The following is an 18,284-nucleotide window of genomic DNA, read 5'->3' as shown; positions in this document are numbered from 1 at the left end:
GGGATTTAGAAATAACATTCCTGTAATATCACGGCGGAGCCCCCCCCCAAACAAGACTTCAAACTGAAATCCTTTCATCTTCAAACTCTTCTCACACCTGCGCCTCAGGTATCCCCAAAGGTTTTCCAACAAAGAGGGCGGGGCTCCTACCAGACAATCCTGTGGGAAAATCAGGTGAAGCAGTGTTCCCACAAAAACCGGAGTTAGGAGTCTTTATTCAGCAGCAAAGAATCCACTTTGGATGAAGAAGACCGGCCAGTCCAGCTTCTTCCTGTCTGAAATAACTTAAGGGAAATATCAGGACCAAATCCCAGCCACGCCTGGAAACTTCACATTCTGCTGCTGCACCAACGGATGTTTAGCTGAAGCAGAGATGAGGAGCAGCTCAGACGGTGGGGGTGGTGGCAGACGCCTGGACCGGCTGTGATGTGGGCCATGGAGCCCCCTTCTCTGAGGCCTGGAAGAAGTACAGCTGGAAGAAAACACGACGATGGTTATGAAGGCTTCTGCAAGCCCGTGACCTGAACCCCTCATCAGCCCCCCCTCACAGAACCCCGACAGAAATGTTAGAGCCACAGCTCCGTGGCAGACCAGGCGTGTCAGAGTCCAGGCCTGGGGGGCCCGCCCCCTGCTGGTGTCCCGGAATCCCTGCCTCATCTGCTGCTGATTACCTGGTCAGGTGTGTTTAGCCCATAAGGGGCTTCAATGGCAGATGGTTGGATAGAACGTAGGACACTGGCCCCCCAGGCCTCGATTTTGACACCATCCCCCCAGTGTAGCACCTCTGATTGAAAGGATGGGAGTGGTGAGGTCAGGAGGTCATGGTGACTACCCCCCACCCTCACCCCAGTCTTTTCTTCATGCAAGCAGCATTGATTGCAAAGCTGCCACCACCCCCCCCGAAGAATTTCACCTTTTTTTTTAAAGGTTTTGACCCTCTAAACTTAATGTGTACCAGAAAAAAGTGTTGTGGTTGGTCTATTCGTGCACACTCGTGCACACTCGCAGCTATGCATGCAGGGACCCTTACCTTGCAGCCGACTGCCAGCAGTGTGTGCAGAACCAGGATGGTTGCCAGTGTTGCTGCTGCCATAACTTTGGTGTCGTCACGGACAACGGGCCAAAAGGTCAGGACCAGGACGGATCCAGAAACCCCCATAGAGACCAGAACCAGAACCCACTGAAGCCACTGAACCGGAATGCTCCACAGAACCTGGAGGACACAAGTGGACCTTGGTGACTCTCAGCAGAACACTCGTTTGTGTGTCACTCGTTTTCTTATTCTGCTCGTTAAAGCGGACTTGGGGGGGGGGGGGGGGGGGCGCTCATACTTCCACCTAGTTACTTTGGCTCAGGAGAGACGGCCTGTTAAAAACACGTCTCTGATGACTCCCAGCAAGGTTGGAGGAGCTTTTCCTGGCAGACACTGTCCCACATCACTCTGCTCCCACCCCCATGTGGGGCAGACTGAACTCCCACCCCCATGTGGGGCAGACTGAACTCCCACCCCCACGTGGGGCAGACTGTGTTCAGCCTCACTTGACTTAGGAACTGAATTGTCCTCAACAGGCTTCCAGACTAGCCTCTGTGTTCCCGGCCAAACATGGACTCTGTGTTTGTTGTCAGAGGATCTGTTGCCATAGTGACGCTCACCGATGTTGGGATGTAGATGAAGAGGGAGTAACCGTAGACACACACAGTCTCTAGGAAGGAGTACCCCCCAATCTGCCGCTCTGCACCCCTCCTCCAGGTCAGAAAGGCCCACAGAGCCACTGGCACCAGCCAGGCGTACATGAAGATGACGGCAGCAGCAATGGTGACTGGGAGCAGAGGTCAAAGGTTAGGTGGGGGCAGAAACAGTGGTCAGAACTGAGGGACCCACCTCTGTGGAACTGAGGCCTGTAGTGGTACTCCGGGTTCCCCGTCTGACTCAGGAAGGTGGAGACGTTCCCGCTGATGGCCATGGAGAAGACCAGCGTCACGCAGATCCAGAAGGGGCCTGCAGGGGGCCGGGTTTCAGACGGAACCACGCCCGGATGAGTTTACTAGAGCAGTGGAGGAGTGCCCCTCCCCCACAAAATAGGTAGAACCTCTGATCAAGCGATTGCAGGTTCAAATCCCATTCCACCTGCACCACACATCAAAGCCCCCCGGGGGAGCCCCACATTGCTGGTGGCCTGCATGGCAGTCCTGCCCCCATCCGTGTGTGGATGTGTGTGCGTGAAAGAAGGGTCCAGAGGAAAAACGCTACACACCTGTGCGTCATGTAACCACAGTAACCCAGTTAGATGCTACAACGACCCTTCCTTCGTCCCACGCCGAGGACACGTCCGTGTTGCAGCTTCACAGAGCAGCATCACGTATGTACATTAAAGATGCACATAGACACAATGGTACACACAAACGAGGCTCACAGCAACAAGCAGGACAAGCACAGCTTCAAAAGGGGCGTGTCTGAAGAACCAGGGTTGGGCGCCCCAGCTGACCCATTGAGATCAATGGGTCATTTGTCAAGGGCCATCAGGTCAAAAGGTCAGCAGCTCGTGTCAATAAAAAGACAAGAAAAGTCCAAGTACCGTAAAAAACGAAAAAAAGCAATGAGTAGATAGAACACCCCCCCCCACACACACACACACACACACCCACACACACCCCATTCACCCATACTGGGTCATCAGTGGAAGCAGACCAGCACCAGTGTGGGGTTCTGCTGCTTTGCTCAAGGACACATCAACACACCTGCTCCCCCTCTGCCCCCCTGATCCCTTGGGCTGACCCAGACTGACAGAAGCGGAGCTGGAACGTCCCATTCACCTGTGGAGCAGGTAACTCACCGTACAGGTCCGGGCCGGTCCTGACGTGGTGTTTGAGGAAACTTCTTCCAGGTACGGGCATAACGGCGCCCCTCACCCGCTCTAGAACCTACATCACAGCACCGGGTGACCTCCTGGCACACGCCCACACTCTACAGGTGTGCAGACTCCGCCTCTTACCTGCATGGTGTCCACGTTGAAGAAGGACTGATAGTACTCGAAGGTCCAGAAGCCCCCGCCCTGCTTCTGCCCTCCTAGGAGCTGACAGAACACAGGTAAGTCAGCCGCCGCCTCCCCAAGCTCCTCCTCCTGCACAGGAAGCTCACCTCCGCGCTCTCCTCCTGAGCCTGCTCATCCTCCGACAGATCCAGCTTCACGTCCCCCCCCCCAGCAGGGGTGGTGGGGGGCACGGACATGCTGAGGGTGGAGGCAGTTGGGTCGGCTGACAGCAGCTGCGCCGCCTCCTCCAGTTCTGCAGACAAACCAGCAGGTTGGGGGGGGGGGGGGGCGGGGGGGACAGGTGAGGTGGGAGGGGCAGGTGGGGCTGCAGATGATGGGGTCTTCTGGGGTCCTCAGGCTTAGCAGAACCTTCACTCAATTCTTTACAACAATTCAGAAGCTTTGATGTTTCTACCGTACAGTTCAAAACTTTTGAGGTGACATGCGCACGCGCAGCGGGAGCCCCTAATAACCCAGTTGCCTAGGTAACAGCAGAAGCAAGCCATACCCTCGAATTTCAGGTCGTTCGGACTCGTCATGGTTCCGGATCCACCGGGAAACGCCGTAAATCAGTCCCAGCTCCGCCGCGCGCCGTTCGAGAAGAGGAGCAGCCGCGAGGCCCCGTTTGATCAGTGACGACAGGCGCACGTGAGGGCAGTTTTTATAATAGATCAGCTCAGAATATGCAGCAAGAATGGGCCGGATGCGCATGCGTACACGTCATCGCGTCAACAACGAGTCACGTGCTCACATCCGCGTCCGGTGAGCGTCCTGTTTCAGGAGCATGCGCACTGCAGTCCAGGAATTTGCCCAGTTTTTTTTAAATTCAAACTTTATTGAATGTAAAAAGTCAATACAAAACAATGTTAAACAGTGAACAACAACAACGAAGGAACAAGCCAGGGGGTTAATACATTTTACGCAGATATATTGAAACTGACACACAGATCGAATGTTTTTTTTTAAACATATGTTTATTAAAGATTTTGGCATAAAACAACATACATTTGAACAACCACTGAGATGAAAAAACAAACAGGAAGAAAACAATCAAAAAAGAAGAAAAAAACAAAACAAAACAAAAAAAAAAAACAGACACACAGAAACCAGGGCTAGAAATGAGAGTCTATAAAGGAAACTTAACATTACACTGCAATTTGAAAAAATCCTTTCCAAGTAATAAAGAAAAATAAAAAAATAAAAAGTGGCACAATTAACTCTGTTGTGGGCGGGTTGTATCTTTTTTATACTTGGTTAAATGATCCAAAAAAGGCTGCCACACATCAAAAAATACATTTAGCTTATTTTCCAGAACAGTTCGAATCCTTTCCATGTGCAGAACACTGGTGAGTTCAGAAAGCCACATCTTAAATAGAGGCACAGTGTCAGACTTCCATAATGTCAATATAACAGATCGGATGTTTTGATGGCTTTCTTATTATCAGAGTCTCTTATTGTCTTAATGTATTGTTTGAACTCCTTGATAAAGATTGAGAAATGAGGAGTATGATTCGTAACTTTTGATTTATGAATGTGCCATTTCCATAAAACAACAAAAGGTTAATGAAGAACAACTGTTCTTTTTTATGAGATGGACAGTGGGTGATGCCAAACATAACATGTTTTAAGTACAGGCGAAAGTCAGAGTCAATGTGGGCGGAAATGAAATGACAAACTTTAGACCAGAGAGTGGTGGAAAAGGGACATGACCAAAATAAATGTACAGCATCTTCAGGCTGTTCTTGGCAAAAAGAGCAGCAAACATCAATATCTTCCTTGAACCTTTGCAGATATAGTTTGGTTGGATAGAATTTATGAATTAGTTTAAATGAGATTTCTTTCACTTTATTGGTTAAAAAGTATTTTGCTGGTAAATTCCAAATCTTTTTCCATTCTAAATGATAAACTAAATTATTCCAAAAAGAAACTACGTGGAGACAACATCCTTCTGGGAGAGTGAGCGTTTACGGCGATTTGTGGTACGTGAAGAAGAAAAACAAATTCGTCCTATTTCTATTTTAGTCGGATCAATTGGTAATAAAGTTGGACTTTGCAATGATGAGCTTTGGAATAATGTAATAATACATTTAGGAATTGCTTTCAAAACAAAGTTAAATTCAGATTTTGGTATTTTGATGGAATATTTGAAGCAGAATTCTTCATGTGACATTAAAGCTCCGTTTGAATTAAACAGCTGATGAACCAAAAGGATGTTTGGATTAAACCATGATGGATAAAATAAAGATTTATGTCTATAAGTAATGTCTTTATTGTTCCATATGTAGTATCTGTGAGGAGAGAAATTGTGTTTGTAGATGAGGGACCAGGAAAGTAACATTTGTTTATGGAAGCAAGAAAGCTTAAGTGGGATCTTTGGTACATTATAGTTACAGAATAAAAGAAAGTTTATGCCTCCTAATTTGGAGAAAATGTAATTTGGTATGAAATTCCAGATTGAAGTTGGATTCTAAATAAAATGTCTTAGCCAATTTATTTTAAAGGTATTATTTAATGTACAAAAGTCTAGAAAAGTTAAGACCACCCTTATCGTAAGTGTTCATTACTAACACAATGAGACGGGTTCATCACTTTAATCCCCAAACCTAATAAAAACACATTATATTTGGATAATTGGAGACCAATGACTTTGTTATGCAATGACTATAAAATTTTAGCTCATGTTTTTGCAGAGCGTCTAAACGAGGACTGAAGGATGTAGTGGATGAGTGTCAGTCAGCATTTATTAAAGGAAGAAATATTCATAATCACATCAGGTTGGTGGTAGATTTGTTGGATTATTGTGACTTTGTTGACCCAGATAGTTTGATATTATTTCTAGATTTCTATAAAGCATTTGACACATTGGAGCATTCCTTTTTAATTAAAGCCCTGACATTTTTAGGATTTGGTGATAAATTTTGTAATATTATTAACATAAGATAAGATAAGATAAAGATACTTTATTGATCCCAGCTTGGGAAATTCAGTTGTTGCAGCGTCGGCTTTAGGCTCAAGATACAAACAAACACACAATAGACGACAGAGAACCAGAACAATCAATCAGAAAGAAACATCAGTGAAAAAGAACAGTTGTATTGTGTGCCACATCAGGAGAGAAAGACAGACCATAAATGACTTTATGTATTGCACATGGATGACGAGTTCTAGAGTCCAATGGAGTGAGGTAGGAAAGATCTCCTGTAGCGGTTGGTGTGACAGTGAAGCTGCCTTAGCCTGTTGGAGAAGGTTCTCCACTGACCGTCAAGAACAGGATGGAGAGGATGCTCAGGATGGATACCAGCTTATTTAAAGTCCTCCTCTCCATCACAGCTTCAAACACCTCCATCCTATTATGGAGCCAGCTCTTCTGATCAGTTTGTTCAGTCTATTACTGTCCCTGGCAGATATGCTGCCCCCCCCAGCAGACCACAGAGAAGAACAGAGTGCTGAACACAACAGACTGCTAGAACATCCCGAGCATCCTGCTGCAGACGTTGAAGGACCTTAGCCTCCTCAGGAAGTGGAGTCTGCTGCTGGCCTTCTGATTCACAGCAGAGCTGTTGCTCTTCCATAAAATGTTTTATAATGATATTTATAGTTCAGTTTCCTTAAATCCAGGAATTACTCCCCGTTTTGTAATTAAAAGAGGTATCCGACAAGGTTGCCCCATCTCCCCCAAACTGTTTATATTAGCTACTCAGTTATTAACCATCCTCATTAAACATAGTCATGATATTCAAGGTATTTATTATTTTTGAAAAGCAACACAAAATGAGTCAGTTTGCAGACGATACTGCTTTACTTCTAAAAAGCGATGCAGAGGTTGTTAAAGCTCTAAGCAGGATTCAGTTATTTTCCAAAGCATCAGGATTCAAACTGTGAAATTCTTCCCATTCACTCATGTCAGCACCGAGCTATTGAAGCCATTAGGGTTGTTCAGGAAGTGAAATATCTGGGTGTGTTATTGTCTACAAACACAATAAGGAGGGAAGAAGTCAACATTACAAACCGATTGTTTGATATAAAGAAAAGTTTGAGTCGCTGGTTGACAAGAGATTTAACTATCTTTGGGAGGAATCTGTTAACCAAAGCAGAAGGCGTCTCTAAGATTATTTATCCCTGCTATTCTTTATACATATCCCCTCCAAACATCAAAAAAGTTAACTCTATTATTGTTCAGTTCATTTGGAAAAACAAAACACATTATATCAAACGTTCCCAACTGGTCAAAGGTTATGATAATGGTGGCATCAATGCTCTGGATTTTGAAGCTATGGTCGGTACTTTCAGAATTCATTTTTAAAGCTCTTCTGGTTGATAATAACTCCATGTGGTTTCATATTCCAAGATCCATCTTTAAACATTTAGGAGGCATAGACTTCCTTTTGAAATGTGATTTTGAAGTCAACAAGATTCCATTCATTTTGTCCAACTTCCATAAACAGGTTCTTCAGTTTTGGAAAATGATATTTAATCCCAATTTTACCTCATGGATCAACATTATTGAATAACAGAACAGATTTAGTTGGTAGGAAATCTATATTCAAACAGGATTGGTTTGACAGAAACATTCTTTTTGTTACAGATTTAACTGACAGTGACGGTAATTTATAGACTTTTTCTTCGTTTATAGATAAATACCATCATTTCACCTGCAGCCTTAAAGAATTTAAAAAAGTATGTCGAGCTTTTCCTGCTGCTTTGATTCATTTAATAAAGAACACTGTTTTCACTCCTCATAGAACAATTATCTCATTACCAAAATTACAGATAAATGGATGTAATTTCTTAGATTTTAAACTAAATAACAATCTTTTGAACAACTGTTTAAAAGAAAGAATTTATCATGTCCATAATCGAGCCTCTTTTAGATCTTTCTCTTATTTCAACAGCCAATCTCTGTTAGTTAAAGCACACTCAAAGTATATTAAATGGCCTGTTCTGCCCAAAATAAAAGAAACTCATTTCAAAATCATTTATAATTATTATCCTGTCTCTGATTTTCTTCAAAGCAGATTTAAATTTGATGTGGAATCTTGCATTTTTTGTAACTCCAATGAGGAAACACTGGAACATTTGTTTTTTTCATGCGATTACTCCAAAGAGTTCTGGATTCAAATAAGGAATTGGATTAATTTAAAACTGAACATTCTCCCCTTTGGTATTTCTGATGTCCTGCTGTTTATGGAAAATATTGATGATTCTTTCTCAAATATCATTAATATCATCTTACTTTTAGGAAAATACCACATCCACTGTTGCAAGTGGAGAGGTTCCAAGCCCCCCTTCCCAGGTTTTATTAACGATTTTAAATTATATTATTCCTCACTGAAAAGATTACAATCCTCAGTAGGTGTTAAAATAATATCTAAACAAATTTCCTTGTGGCTGTTATTCTAGTTTCTGTCCTGTGCTATCATTTGGCTCCTGTTATTTTTATTTTATTTTATTGTTTCTAAGTGTTTTAACACTACATGTTGATGACTTCTGAGAGTATTTTGTAACCCCCCCCTAGTGAGTGTGTATTTTGTAGCGTGTTCATCCTCTGCTGGAGTTTGTATTTTTGTCTTTGAAAAGTTCAATAAAAAAATAAAATATGGAACAGTCAAAGAGAGTCCTGAACAGAATATACAGAGCGTAAATAAAGCATCTGGTGTCTCACACTGCCATCTAGTGGAATATAACAAAAGTGCTCTGACTAACAACTTCTATGTTGTCTCCTTGCATTTTTACTCTTAACTCAATAATACTATGACAGCTTACATTTATTTTTCCTTAAAAAGGAATTTCTGATGGGTGGCCTTTTAGAGGAGGCCGGAGGGGAGAGTCATTTGGAACAAAATGTTCTGGATAACATTGGAATATTCAGGACACAGCGACACCTGGTGGACAAAAATGACTTTGGCTAAACAAACTGGAATATTCGGGGTCTGGATTTTTTTTAACGCTTTGCGTTCATCCTCGTCTGGAGGACAGCTTCTTGGATCCAGGCTGTATTTGAATGTTATGCTTACTTATAGGCAAACATATAAGTCAGGGTTGATTTTTCTGGCTCAGAGTTTCTCAGCTGGGACTTAATGAGAAGATGTTCCTGGCTGGAAAAGATGAGGGAATGTTGTGAGATGTTTGGTTTTGTAATCAAGAGCTTCTGTCGGTAAACCTGGGGCTGTAATCCTAATCTAAAACAGATGCTAAACAGTGTTTTCTTAGCATTAGGAGGAATGTATGTTAATGAACAGCAAAAATGAATTTTTATTTGCTCAGCTGTTAAGTTTAGGCCTAGTTATTTAGTAGTAAAACCTATTCAAAGAGTAAACTCAAATATACTAAAATATGGTTGTTATTTTTCAAGGAATGTTAAAGTATGTCTGATTCCAACACAAATAAAAGTAGAAACAGATTTCTCCTGGATTTCTCATGGACTGATGAAGGTATCAGGACTGTTTCTCTGCATCATCACAGTAAAGGCAGGATGCGTCATGGGATGTATAGCCCCTATACATTTAAGCTTTCGACCCCAAGAAGCTGAAAGGGATGAAGAACGTGAGAATATTCAAGTTTGTTTAAAATACATTTGACTGGCCACCAGATTTCGCTGTAAAACTGTTTTCCTGACATTACAAAAGACCCGTTAGAATCCAGAACAATTGTTCTAGACAGTTTTTATAAAGAACTTCTACTTTTTTTGTTACTACTTTGACATATTTGAACTTTTTATTAATTTAGTAAAACTTAGATTCCGTTAACCCTTGTCTATCCTAGTCACTTTAACGTTGGGAGTTGGGTCATCTAGACCCACTAGACAGTGCTCTGAACCTTTTTTCTTCCATGATTTGTGATCTTCACTGGTGTCCATGGATTACATGAAATCTTTCCACCTTTATCCACCTTTGTCATGGTAGGGAGAACACCTCAATGGAAGGGTGGGGTCATACTAACCCCATAGGATAACACAAGGGTTAAAATGGTAAAGAGTTTGGAAAGTATTCTATTTTATAAGTATAACGTCTGTTTTGTTTCCTTTTTAGGGATTAGCTGCTGAGGCGGAACCTTTGAAAGACAGATGTTGCTGCCGGAAGACTAAAGCTGAGACTCCGGATGAGGTCGTCTGCTATCGCTGGCTGTGGGTTTGCTAACATGTCGAGAGCCGTGAGAAGAGCGCTGAGCACCGGGGCGGACGCCGCCGCCGCTCGGCTCTCCGGCAGCCGCTGGGAGAGGCTGAAAAACGGCAAAGCAGGTGAGACGCACCGGAACTTTCCTGGAGACGTTTGTGTCCCCCGGAGCTCATTTATGACCTTTCCGCCCGCAGTGACGTCATTTACCAAAACAATCACCTATTTTGGAACTGTAATACTCCTACTAAAAATTTTGGAAAGATTGTGCACGTTTTATAAATTACAAATTAGATTCACAATTTCAGATGAAATTTGAACATATCATATTTGGTCTACACGAAAAAAATATAAGATCAAACGTAAAATTGGTAATTAATCTAATTATCATTTGGTAAATTTAATATTCACAAATCAAAGTTTTCTTTATCACAACTTTTTTTCCCTTTAATAATTAAATAATTAGAATCTTATTTACATACTATTTCTAATGGTTTAAACAAAAAGGCCATACATATTTATGAAAACTGTCTGTCTCTGAATATTTTCAATGCATCTGTAATCTTTTTGTAATACATGTACCATCCCTTGACATTGTTGTTGTTATGACTATTGTTCCTGTCATACATATTTGTTCTATTTGTGTTGAACAATAAAGTTAAAAAAAAACACGTTTGAAAAAAAAAGAAAACAGCAGCAGTAACGTGAAACTCCTATCCATTGATAGAATGTTTAAACAAACATCCCAATGTAATAATTATAATAGGAGGAGACCTGAATATTACGGAGCCCCTGTCCTGACATTACGATATTAAAATATATCTTGTTCCCTCAGATTAATATCTCGTTCGTACGAAATACTATTCCGTTCCCACAAGATACTATTCCGTTCCCTCGAAATGATTAACTCGTGCGAACGCAATAATTATTGCTTTCGAACGCAATAATTAATCCGTTCGAACGCAATAATTATTCACGTCATAAGTGTCATCACGCAGATATGCTCTCTGTACGCCGGCAAAAGCCGCTTTCAGCGGTATCTTCTGTGTCTCTGTGACCCATATTCGTTGAAAAAAGGAACATGAAAAACAAAAATGATCACTTTATTACTGTCTCAATGAATGTAAGAAAAATATCAAAAGATTTATGATAACTAGGCTGCTTTGTCATACGATAGCTCCTGCTAGGCTACTACTAGCTCCGCCGCAGAGCTCTTTGATGTATGCCGGCATTTGGGCAACTGGCTGGTCTATTGACAGACAGCTGACATTGTAGTTTAGGGTCGAATAGGAATAATAATATTCAGGACTAGTCTTTTATTAACTTTAGCAGTCAGTCGCTTTACATTCGAAGGCTATTAGGCTACATGCTAACTGACTAGCCGATCATATCCTGTTATTAATTTACGTCATAGATTTACAGCAGATACCTTCACATTTCTGTCTGTGTGTGTCTCATTACATTGCATTGAAGACACGCAGGATGTTTAGAGAACAGATTTATTTATTTCAAAAAGCACAAAAGCATCCATCGTATTCACGTTCACATCATCTGGTACGCCCTCCGGTCATCTTGCTGCAAAAGCCGCTTCCTGCCGCTACTTCCGTGTCTCTGTGAGCATTCAATAGGGGTAAAAATAAAAGCAAGAATGGTCGATCTGTTATTGTCTCGATGAAAATCTGAAAAATATCATATTAAGCTGGCTGCTTCGCCTAAAGCACTTACCTTTAGCTTGTAGCATAACAACAATGGCAGTACGTCACGTTTCCCAGCATGCTTTGCGGCCAATCAATCATCACGGATTAATTATTGCGTTCGCACGAGTTAATCATTTCGAGGGAACAGGATAGTATTTCGTACGAACAAGATATTAATCTGTGGGAACAAGATATATTTTAATATCGTAATGTCAGGACAAGGGCTCCGTAGAATATGGTGTTAGATTGTCAACCACAAAGCGATAATCCTAATGCTGAACTTCACTCATTAGACAAAAAATTAATTGAAAAGATCCTTGGAGAGAAAAATTCCAAACAAAATCAAGTTTTACATGGAGCAAGAAAATTGTCTCCCATCAGTCTGGTATAGATTACTGACTTGTTTCTGATTGTTTAGATACAGATGACATTAATATTGATATTTTTCCTTCTCCACTTTCTGATCACAAAGCAATACAGATTTCCATTAAGTTAAACCAAAATCACTCTAGAAAAAAAAAGCATATTGGATCCTAAACAATTTTCTACTTAAGCTTGATATCATGGAAAAACAAACTTCTGAAACCGTTTCATATTACTTTGAAAAAGCTAAAGTTGAAAACTTGTATAACTGGGAACTATTCAAATATGATATAGCAAACTACCTTAGAAAACTTAGTTCTAATTTAAATAAGTGCAGGAAGGAAACGGAGGATAAAGTCATTAATGACATAACAAGATTATCTCAAATATGTCCAGCAAATCAAAATTAACTTCACTTCTTTACAAAATGAACTGGAAGAGCTTTAAAAAAATCATGCCGAAGGCGCCTTTGTCAGGACTAAAATGCCTGGAAGAGGGTGAAATTCGGTTTTGGTTCTTATTTTTGCGATGCAATAAAACTATTACACAGTAATGCTAAAATATGGTTCCTCTCCCCGTTTTAATGTTAAAAGAAGAATACCACAGGGTTGCACCATCTCTACTTGCATTAGCCACTCAAACCTTGGCAGATTTCATAACTATAAATAATTTGAAAGGCATCTCTGTCTTTGACAAAGAGATTCTTATTAGCCAATTAGCTGATGATACCACCCTTTTTTTGAAAGATAGCAGTCAAAATCCTCGAGCCCTTAATCTAATAAAAGCTTTTTCTAATGTCTCTGGACTTCATCGTAACATTAAAAAATGTGAATTAATATCTATCAAAAAACAGGATCCAGATGTGAAATTCCCATCAAAGAAAGTGTAACATATCTATGGATTACCATCACCAAAAACGACGTGGAGAGAAGTTCCTTAAACTTCTGTCTGTAACAGAGAAAACCAGAAAACGTTTGAACTTCTGGCTTCAGAGAGACCCAGAGTCCTGCTGTCTAAAGCAGAGGGAATCTGTCCACTCACCTACTCTGCTTTATCTCTGGACGTAGACAATCACACACTAAATCTGTTGACCACATTTTATTTAGCTTTATCTGGAAAAACCGTGTACAATATTTAAAATGATGAACTCGTACGACAATGGAGGACTAAACTTTCTGGATTTTACAATGTTTTTATATCAAATGCATGGAATATTCATGCTCCACTGACGTTTATTTAGTAAAATTGTGTTTTGTACTGGACTTCCGTTTTATACAATAAAGTAAAAAAAAAAAGAACAGCATCAATGACCCAAAAACTATGATAAATATTAAAATGAAAGAAGTTTCTTTTCAAATAATTCACTAAATTTACCCACTAATCAATTCATGCTAAGATACATTAAAACAGTTGACCTGAACTAATGCAAAGAACTCCCAGAAACAATTAACCATCTGATTAGGAATTGAGCTGAAATATAATAAAGCTGTATGTTTTTATGAAAGTTGGAGAGCCTTAAGCGTTTTAGTTTTTTTAATTTTATGTACGCTCCTAGATTATTTAAATGGTATTTGGAAAAATTGTAGTAGAAGTTTTTTTTTTTTTTTTTAACTTGTCCCGTCCAACAGCTGGGCAGACAGATGAGAGCTGAGGGCCTCTTGTGTTGGACATATTTTACTTTAACAAGAGGGGTTATTAATCTTCAGACAAACCAAAGGTATGTCTGAATAAACCCCTTTTGGAATTGAGGCCAAACTTTATTAATTTCAATCATGTCTGAAAATCTTTGGTGTTGGACCGGACGGAAAAGGAAAGAGGGGAAGAAGAGAGAGGGATGTTAGAGAGGGGGGGGGTAGGGGGTGATAATAGGAGGGGAAGGGGGGTAAGACCATGAAGCAGCATAAAGCAACAAGTTTACTGGTTGTTAATCATTATGGTAAGGCTCAAATGTAGTACAAAAAACAAAAACAAAAAAAAGGGCGGAGCCTGTCCACACACACACTCAAATGTTATAAACACACCTGCTAGCTGCAAAAATGTCCACCTGTCGACATGTACACAAACCAGATAGTGTTCACACGCATACTTATGCCTTAAAACCAACTAGTGTGAAATATTTCAGTCATTCAGTCATGCAAACTGTTAGTGCAAAGGTGAGCTAACACCTGTGCTCAGGTGAGTGTTTATGTTCTTCTAAAATGGATGGTGGAACGTGAAAAGAAGGAGGGAGAGTGCCCAGCCATCCCCACCCCAAGACCCCCACCGCAGCAGCAGCGGCAGCCGGAATCCCCCCAACGCCACACGGGAACCGGCAGTTGAAGTTTTGTACTTTATTACTTCCATTTTGTGCAATAAAGTTATTTAAAAAAAAAGAGAGAAAGGCAGCAGTGAGAAGCCCAAAGGGTTTTCCAGTAAGGTAAACGGTCTAAATGTTTCTGAGATCCTAAAGGTGAAGACAAAATGAGAAAAATCCAGTGAAATGACAGAATTTAAGGAGGATTGAGAGGAAACTATTCCAGTCCAGCAGCTGTGAAGCTCAAAGGTTTGAAGGAAACCAAGAAGAACTTTAGAATCCGGGTAAAAGAAATGAAAGATTTCAACTCCTCCTGAAAAATAAAGCAGAATTTCAAACATTTGCATCAGAAAAGCTGAGAAATGTCCACCAGGATGGAATTCTACTGAAGGTCTTTGCTAAAAACAAACAGGAAATGTGGTTTTAAAGCACATTATTATGAAATGATCTATCTAGAACAGTGTTTTTCAACCAGTGTGCCGCGGCACACTAGTGTGCCGTGGGAGATGGTCAAGTGTGCCGTGGGAAATTACCCTCATTAATCATTCACTGATCTAAAAACATTTTCCATCTCCAGGAAATCAGCTCTTTGTTCATCCAAACAGGCCCTGATAAAACACTGAGTAGTGAGGAATATAAAAGATCTTAAAATTACTTTTTCTTTGTGTTTATTTGATTCTATTAAAGACATTTTGATAAGAATGACGGTATTTACCTGCAGCTATAGCGGTTTGCGGGAAAGTCCCGCCCCTTTACCTATCTCCGCCAATCATTGTTGAAGGCTTAATCACATGTCAGCAGTCTGACCAATCAGAAGTGGTTAAAGTCTTCACTTCCTTGTTCTTAATTCTGCTCATAAATTCTCTCAGTTCCAACAAAAATACCAGCTAAAGCTCGTCTTTAGCGGTGTAGCTTTCCACAGAGTCCGGTGTCAGACCGTGAACAAAACAATGAAGCTCACAGACGCGAGTCTTTCTGCCCTTTTTCGGCAGTTTTCACACTACATCTCCCATGATGCATTGGCTTAAAGGGCCAGTGTCCCAGCGGGATTTTTGTCAAGGTTAAAGTGTGCCGTGGCTCAAAAAAGGTTGAAAAACACTGATCTAGAAGATCAGCGGTAGAGGCTCTTATTCTAGAGACCAAGTCCTTCATTTGAAATGATCTAGAAGTAAATGAAATTAATTTTGGGGAATGTTGATGTCAGGAGGCTGTGACTCTGGATTCCGCCGCCGCCGCCGCCGCCTCGCTCTGTAGATGAACGGTTTCCTCATCACTGCAGGAAGCACGGATGGTTTTGCAGAGTTGTGCCAGATCTGACATGCCTGACACGCTATTCTGTGGCCGGCGCCATCCCGACGGCGTGGGGGGGCTGCAGATAGGGGGCGCCGCCCTGGCCCGTGTGCAGCTGACGCCTGTGTGTTCTGTCTGCAGGCGTGTGGTGTCGCAGCCTGCTGAGCGACTACAGAGAGGCGTGCAGGGACATGGTTGTGGGCGCCCGGGAGCGTCCGCTCAAAGCCTCGTTGTATGCAGTGGCGCTGGGGGGGGGCTGGTTCTGCTTCCACTCGCAGCCCGGCCAGTCCGAGTTCCAGGCGGCCCTGGTGGAGCGCTCCAACCAGCTGGGTCTGCTGTCGCCGTGGACCCGCAGCGCGGCCTCCGACGCTCACGTGCAGAACCTGGTGAAGCTGCAGAGCCAGGGCAGACTCCGCCTCCTCAGCCTGGGCCTCCTGTCTGTGGTTTACGGGGTCGACCACGACCCGGACACCACCCTGTACGAAGCCCAGTGCTCCAGCCTGTCGGCGCCGTGGAGGGAGATCCCTCACAGGGTTCTGGACGTGGGCTTCTGCTGGCGCTGGTGGGTTCTGGAGTCAAAGATGAAGGACTACGATGTGAACGAGGAAGAGTTCAGGCACCTGCCAGCGGACATGCAGAGGACGTCTCCCCCTGGCCTGCAGGGGGTGCAGAGGAACGAAAGCCTGCACAGACAGTCCTGGCTCCCTTTGCCTGTGGGGGCCCAGGAGGAATAACCTGGAAACGGGGGGGGGGCAGACCGTGGATGTGCTTCCTGTGAGCAGCACTGCTGCTGCTCTGCTGTCTGAAACAGCAGCTGGGGATTCAAACTAAAACATCTGCTGCTGCTCAAGGGGCCTGTTGTCTTTGGAGAGTTTTAAATAAAGCTCTGAGAACCCCCCAACTACCCCCATGCTTTTAGTGAGTCATTCATTGTCATTGTTGGTGGGAATTATCCAGAACAAGGTCCGACTGCATGCGGTCAGGTTCTGGTGTGTTCCAGAACCTTCCGTTCAATTTTCATTCGATAATCCCAACAACAGTATTCTCAATGAAATCATAAGGATGATGAGTACATAGAACTCAATAGGAAAATTCTAAACCAAGCTGGGCATCCCTGCCTTTTGACCCTCCTCAGCTGTCAATCAAATCATCTCCCCAGTCTGCTGACTTGTGTTCATGTCGACGCCTGAAGCGGTTGACGTGGAAGAATGTGGTCTCTAAAGCTCTTCAGCGGCTCCCTTCCTGCTTTCACATAATGATTTCAGCCTCACAAACCTGACTGAAGCTGCGTTCACGCCGGACGCCATTACCGCGTCAGGGGCGTCAGGTTTCAAGTCAATGTACAGACACGAGCCCAGGTCCTGCGGCGCTATTTGGGCATCGGGCACGGCGAGGTTGGGACTCAGCTTCAGTGACTCCATCAAAGGGTAGAAAAAGAAATCCAGGATTTTTGTCCTGAACTTCCCTCCTCTTTGTTTTTTTTTTCAAATGTTTTTTTTATTGAAAAAACATGGTCGATTGCATTGATAAATTACAAAGTTCTTGCTTTCTCAGTTTTAAATGAAAATAGAGCGAACATGTGAGGGAGCCGAGATTTTCCAAACATAAATGGTTTCAGTGACGCTTCACTTAAGTCTGCTCTGAAAGGCTTTACACGTTCTGTCCATTTAGAGCATGTAGTGTAAAAACACCCGGTTGTGTTTGTAATGAGTGAGAATTTCTTTCCATCGTATAAATTGTTAGTACAGCATCAAGCCGGTCCTCCGTCGTTGGTTTTTCAGGTTAAAGACATTTTCTGGTTTTTGTTTTCTTACTAGCCGCCAGTTCAATATAGAGCAGTTTCTTACTTTGTTTGTCGGCCATTTATTTGACCCAAAACTAGACTTTCAAAGGGGAAGACAATAAAAAATACATTTAGCAGATGTTCAGGAATGTCAGACCAGTATTTTATTTTAACAACCACACAGTCCCAAAACCAATGGAAGTGATTGGCTCTATTATTACCACATTTATTACTTTTCTTAGGTATTTTTTCTGAGAGCGTGTAGTAAAAAACCTCTTCCAACCGAATTCACGCCACATGTTTGATCCTGTTGGGACCCATTGTTTCCGACATACATGACAATAGTGAGCCGCCGTCCTCCTCGCTCCCTTTTTTCCCTTTACATAATCTGTGTTCTCCTCTTTATGCGTCAGGATGCTATTTTATAATTTTGAAATTGTTTTTGTCGGGCATATTGTTTTTATTAACGTTTAAAATGTTTGATGTTGATCTTCACTGGTGTCCATGTAATCCATGGACACCAGTGAAGATCACAAATCATTGAAGAAAAAAGGTTCAGAGCTTTCTAGTGCAGGGGGGGGGAACCTATGGCTCGCGAGCCATATATGGCTCTTTTGATGGTCACATGTGGCTCGCAGACAAATCTTTAATTATACTTTTTTTTTTTTTCATTAGACCAGACCTTGTCTGGCGCGATGCGATGCCAGAGGCGCA

At 42.3% G+C, this 18,284-nt stretch overlaps 2 protein-coding genes across 4 annotated transcripts; one reads left to right on the top strand and one right to left on the bottom strand.

Annotated features, from left to right (window-relative positions):
- Positions 1 to 198: 198 nt before the first annotated feature.
- yipf2 (Yip1 domain family, member 2) lies at positions 199 to 3,681 on the bottom strand. The gene is made up of 8 exons (XM_023957917.2): positions 3,541 to 3,681; positions 3,140 to 3,285; positions 2,994 to 3,074; positions 2,835 to 2,922; positions 1,883 to 1,999; positions 1,654 to 1,820; positions 1,031 to 1,213; positions 199 to 472 (listed from the first exon to the last, which is right to left on the bottom strand). The coding sequence occupies exons 1-8, from the start codon at positions 3,569 to 3,571 to the stop codon at positions 386 to 388; spliced, it is 900 nt and encodes a 299-aa protein (XP_023813685.1). The 5' UTR covers positions 3,572 to 3,681; the 3' UTR covers positions 199 to 385.
- timm29 (translocase of inner mitochondrial membrane 29) lies at positions 3,541 to 16,691 on the top strand. Of its 3 annotated transcripts, none has more exons than XM_078951032.1 (3): positions 3,541 to 3,680; positions 10,061 to 10,269; positions 15,929 to 16,691. In XM_078951032.1, exons 2-3 carry the CDS (start codon positions 10,131 to 10,133, stop codon positions 16,519 to 16,521), a joined length of 732 nt encoding a protein of 243 aa, XP_078807158.1. In that variant the 5' UTR covers positions 3,541 to 3,680; positions 10,061 to 10,130; the 3' UTR covers positions 16,522 to 16,691. The 3 variants fall into 3 exon arrangements, with proteins under 3 accessions (XP_078807158.1, XP_023813686.1, XP_078807159.1); XM_023957918.2 differs by having other exon boundaries at positions 3,655 to 3,794; XM_078951033.1 differs by lacking the exon at positions 3,541 to 3,680 and adding an exon at positions 8,930 to 9,930.
- The last annotated feature ends 1,593 nt before the right edge of the window (positions 16,692 to 18,284 follow it).

The sequence above is a fragment of the Oryzias latipes genome, chromosome 8 (genome assembly GCF_053564925.1).
Source record: "Oryzias latipes strain Hd-rR chromosome 8, Olatipes_Hd-rR_3.1".
Taxonomy (NCBI): Eukaryota; Metazoa; Chordata; class Actinopteri; order Beloniformes; family Adrianichthyidae; genus Oryzias; species Oryzias latipes.
The sequence above is the reverse complement of the archived record's forward strand: the minus strand, read 5'-3'. Positions and strand labels throughout refer to the sequence as shown.

Bases quoted from the DNA above. Each gene is read 5' to 3' on its own strand.
- yipf2 (XM_023957917.2), bottom strand. From the start codon at position 3,571: ATGACGAGTCCGAACGACCTGAAATTCGAGG. The intron at 3,286-3,540 runs GTATGGCTTGCT...GTTTGTCTGCAG, and splicing joins GAACGACCTGAAATTCGAGG to AACTGGAGGAGGCGGCGCAG. The intron at 3,075-3,139 runs GTGAGCTTCCTG...GTGTTCTGTCAG, and splicing joins CTCAGGAGGAGAGCGCGGAG to CTCCTAGGAGGGCAGAAGCA.
- timm29 (XM_078951032.1), top strand. From the start codon at position 10,131: ATGAGGTCGTCTGCTATCGCTGGCTGTGGGTTTGCTAACATGTCGAGA. The intron at 10,270-15,928 runs GTGAGACGCACC...TTCTGTCTGCAG, and splicing joins GCTGAAAAACGGCAAAGCAG to GCGTGTGGTGTCGCAGCCTG.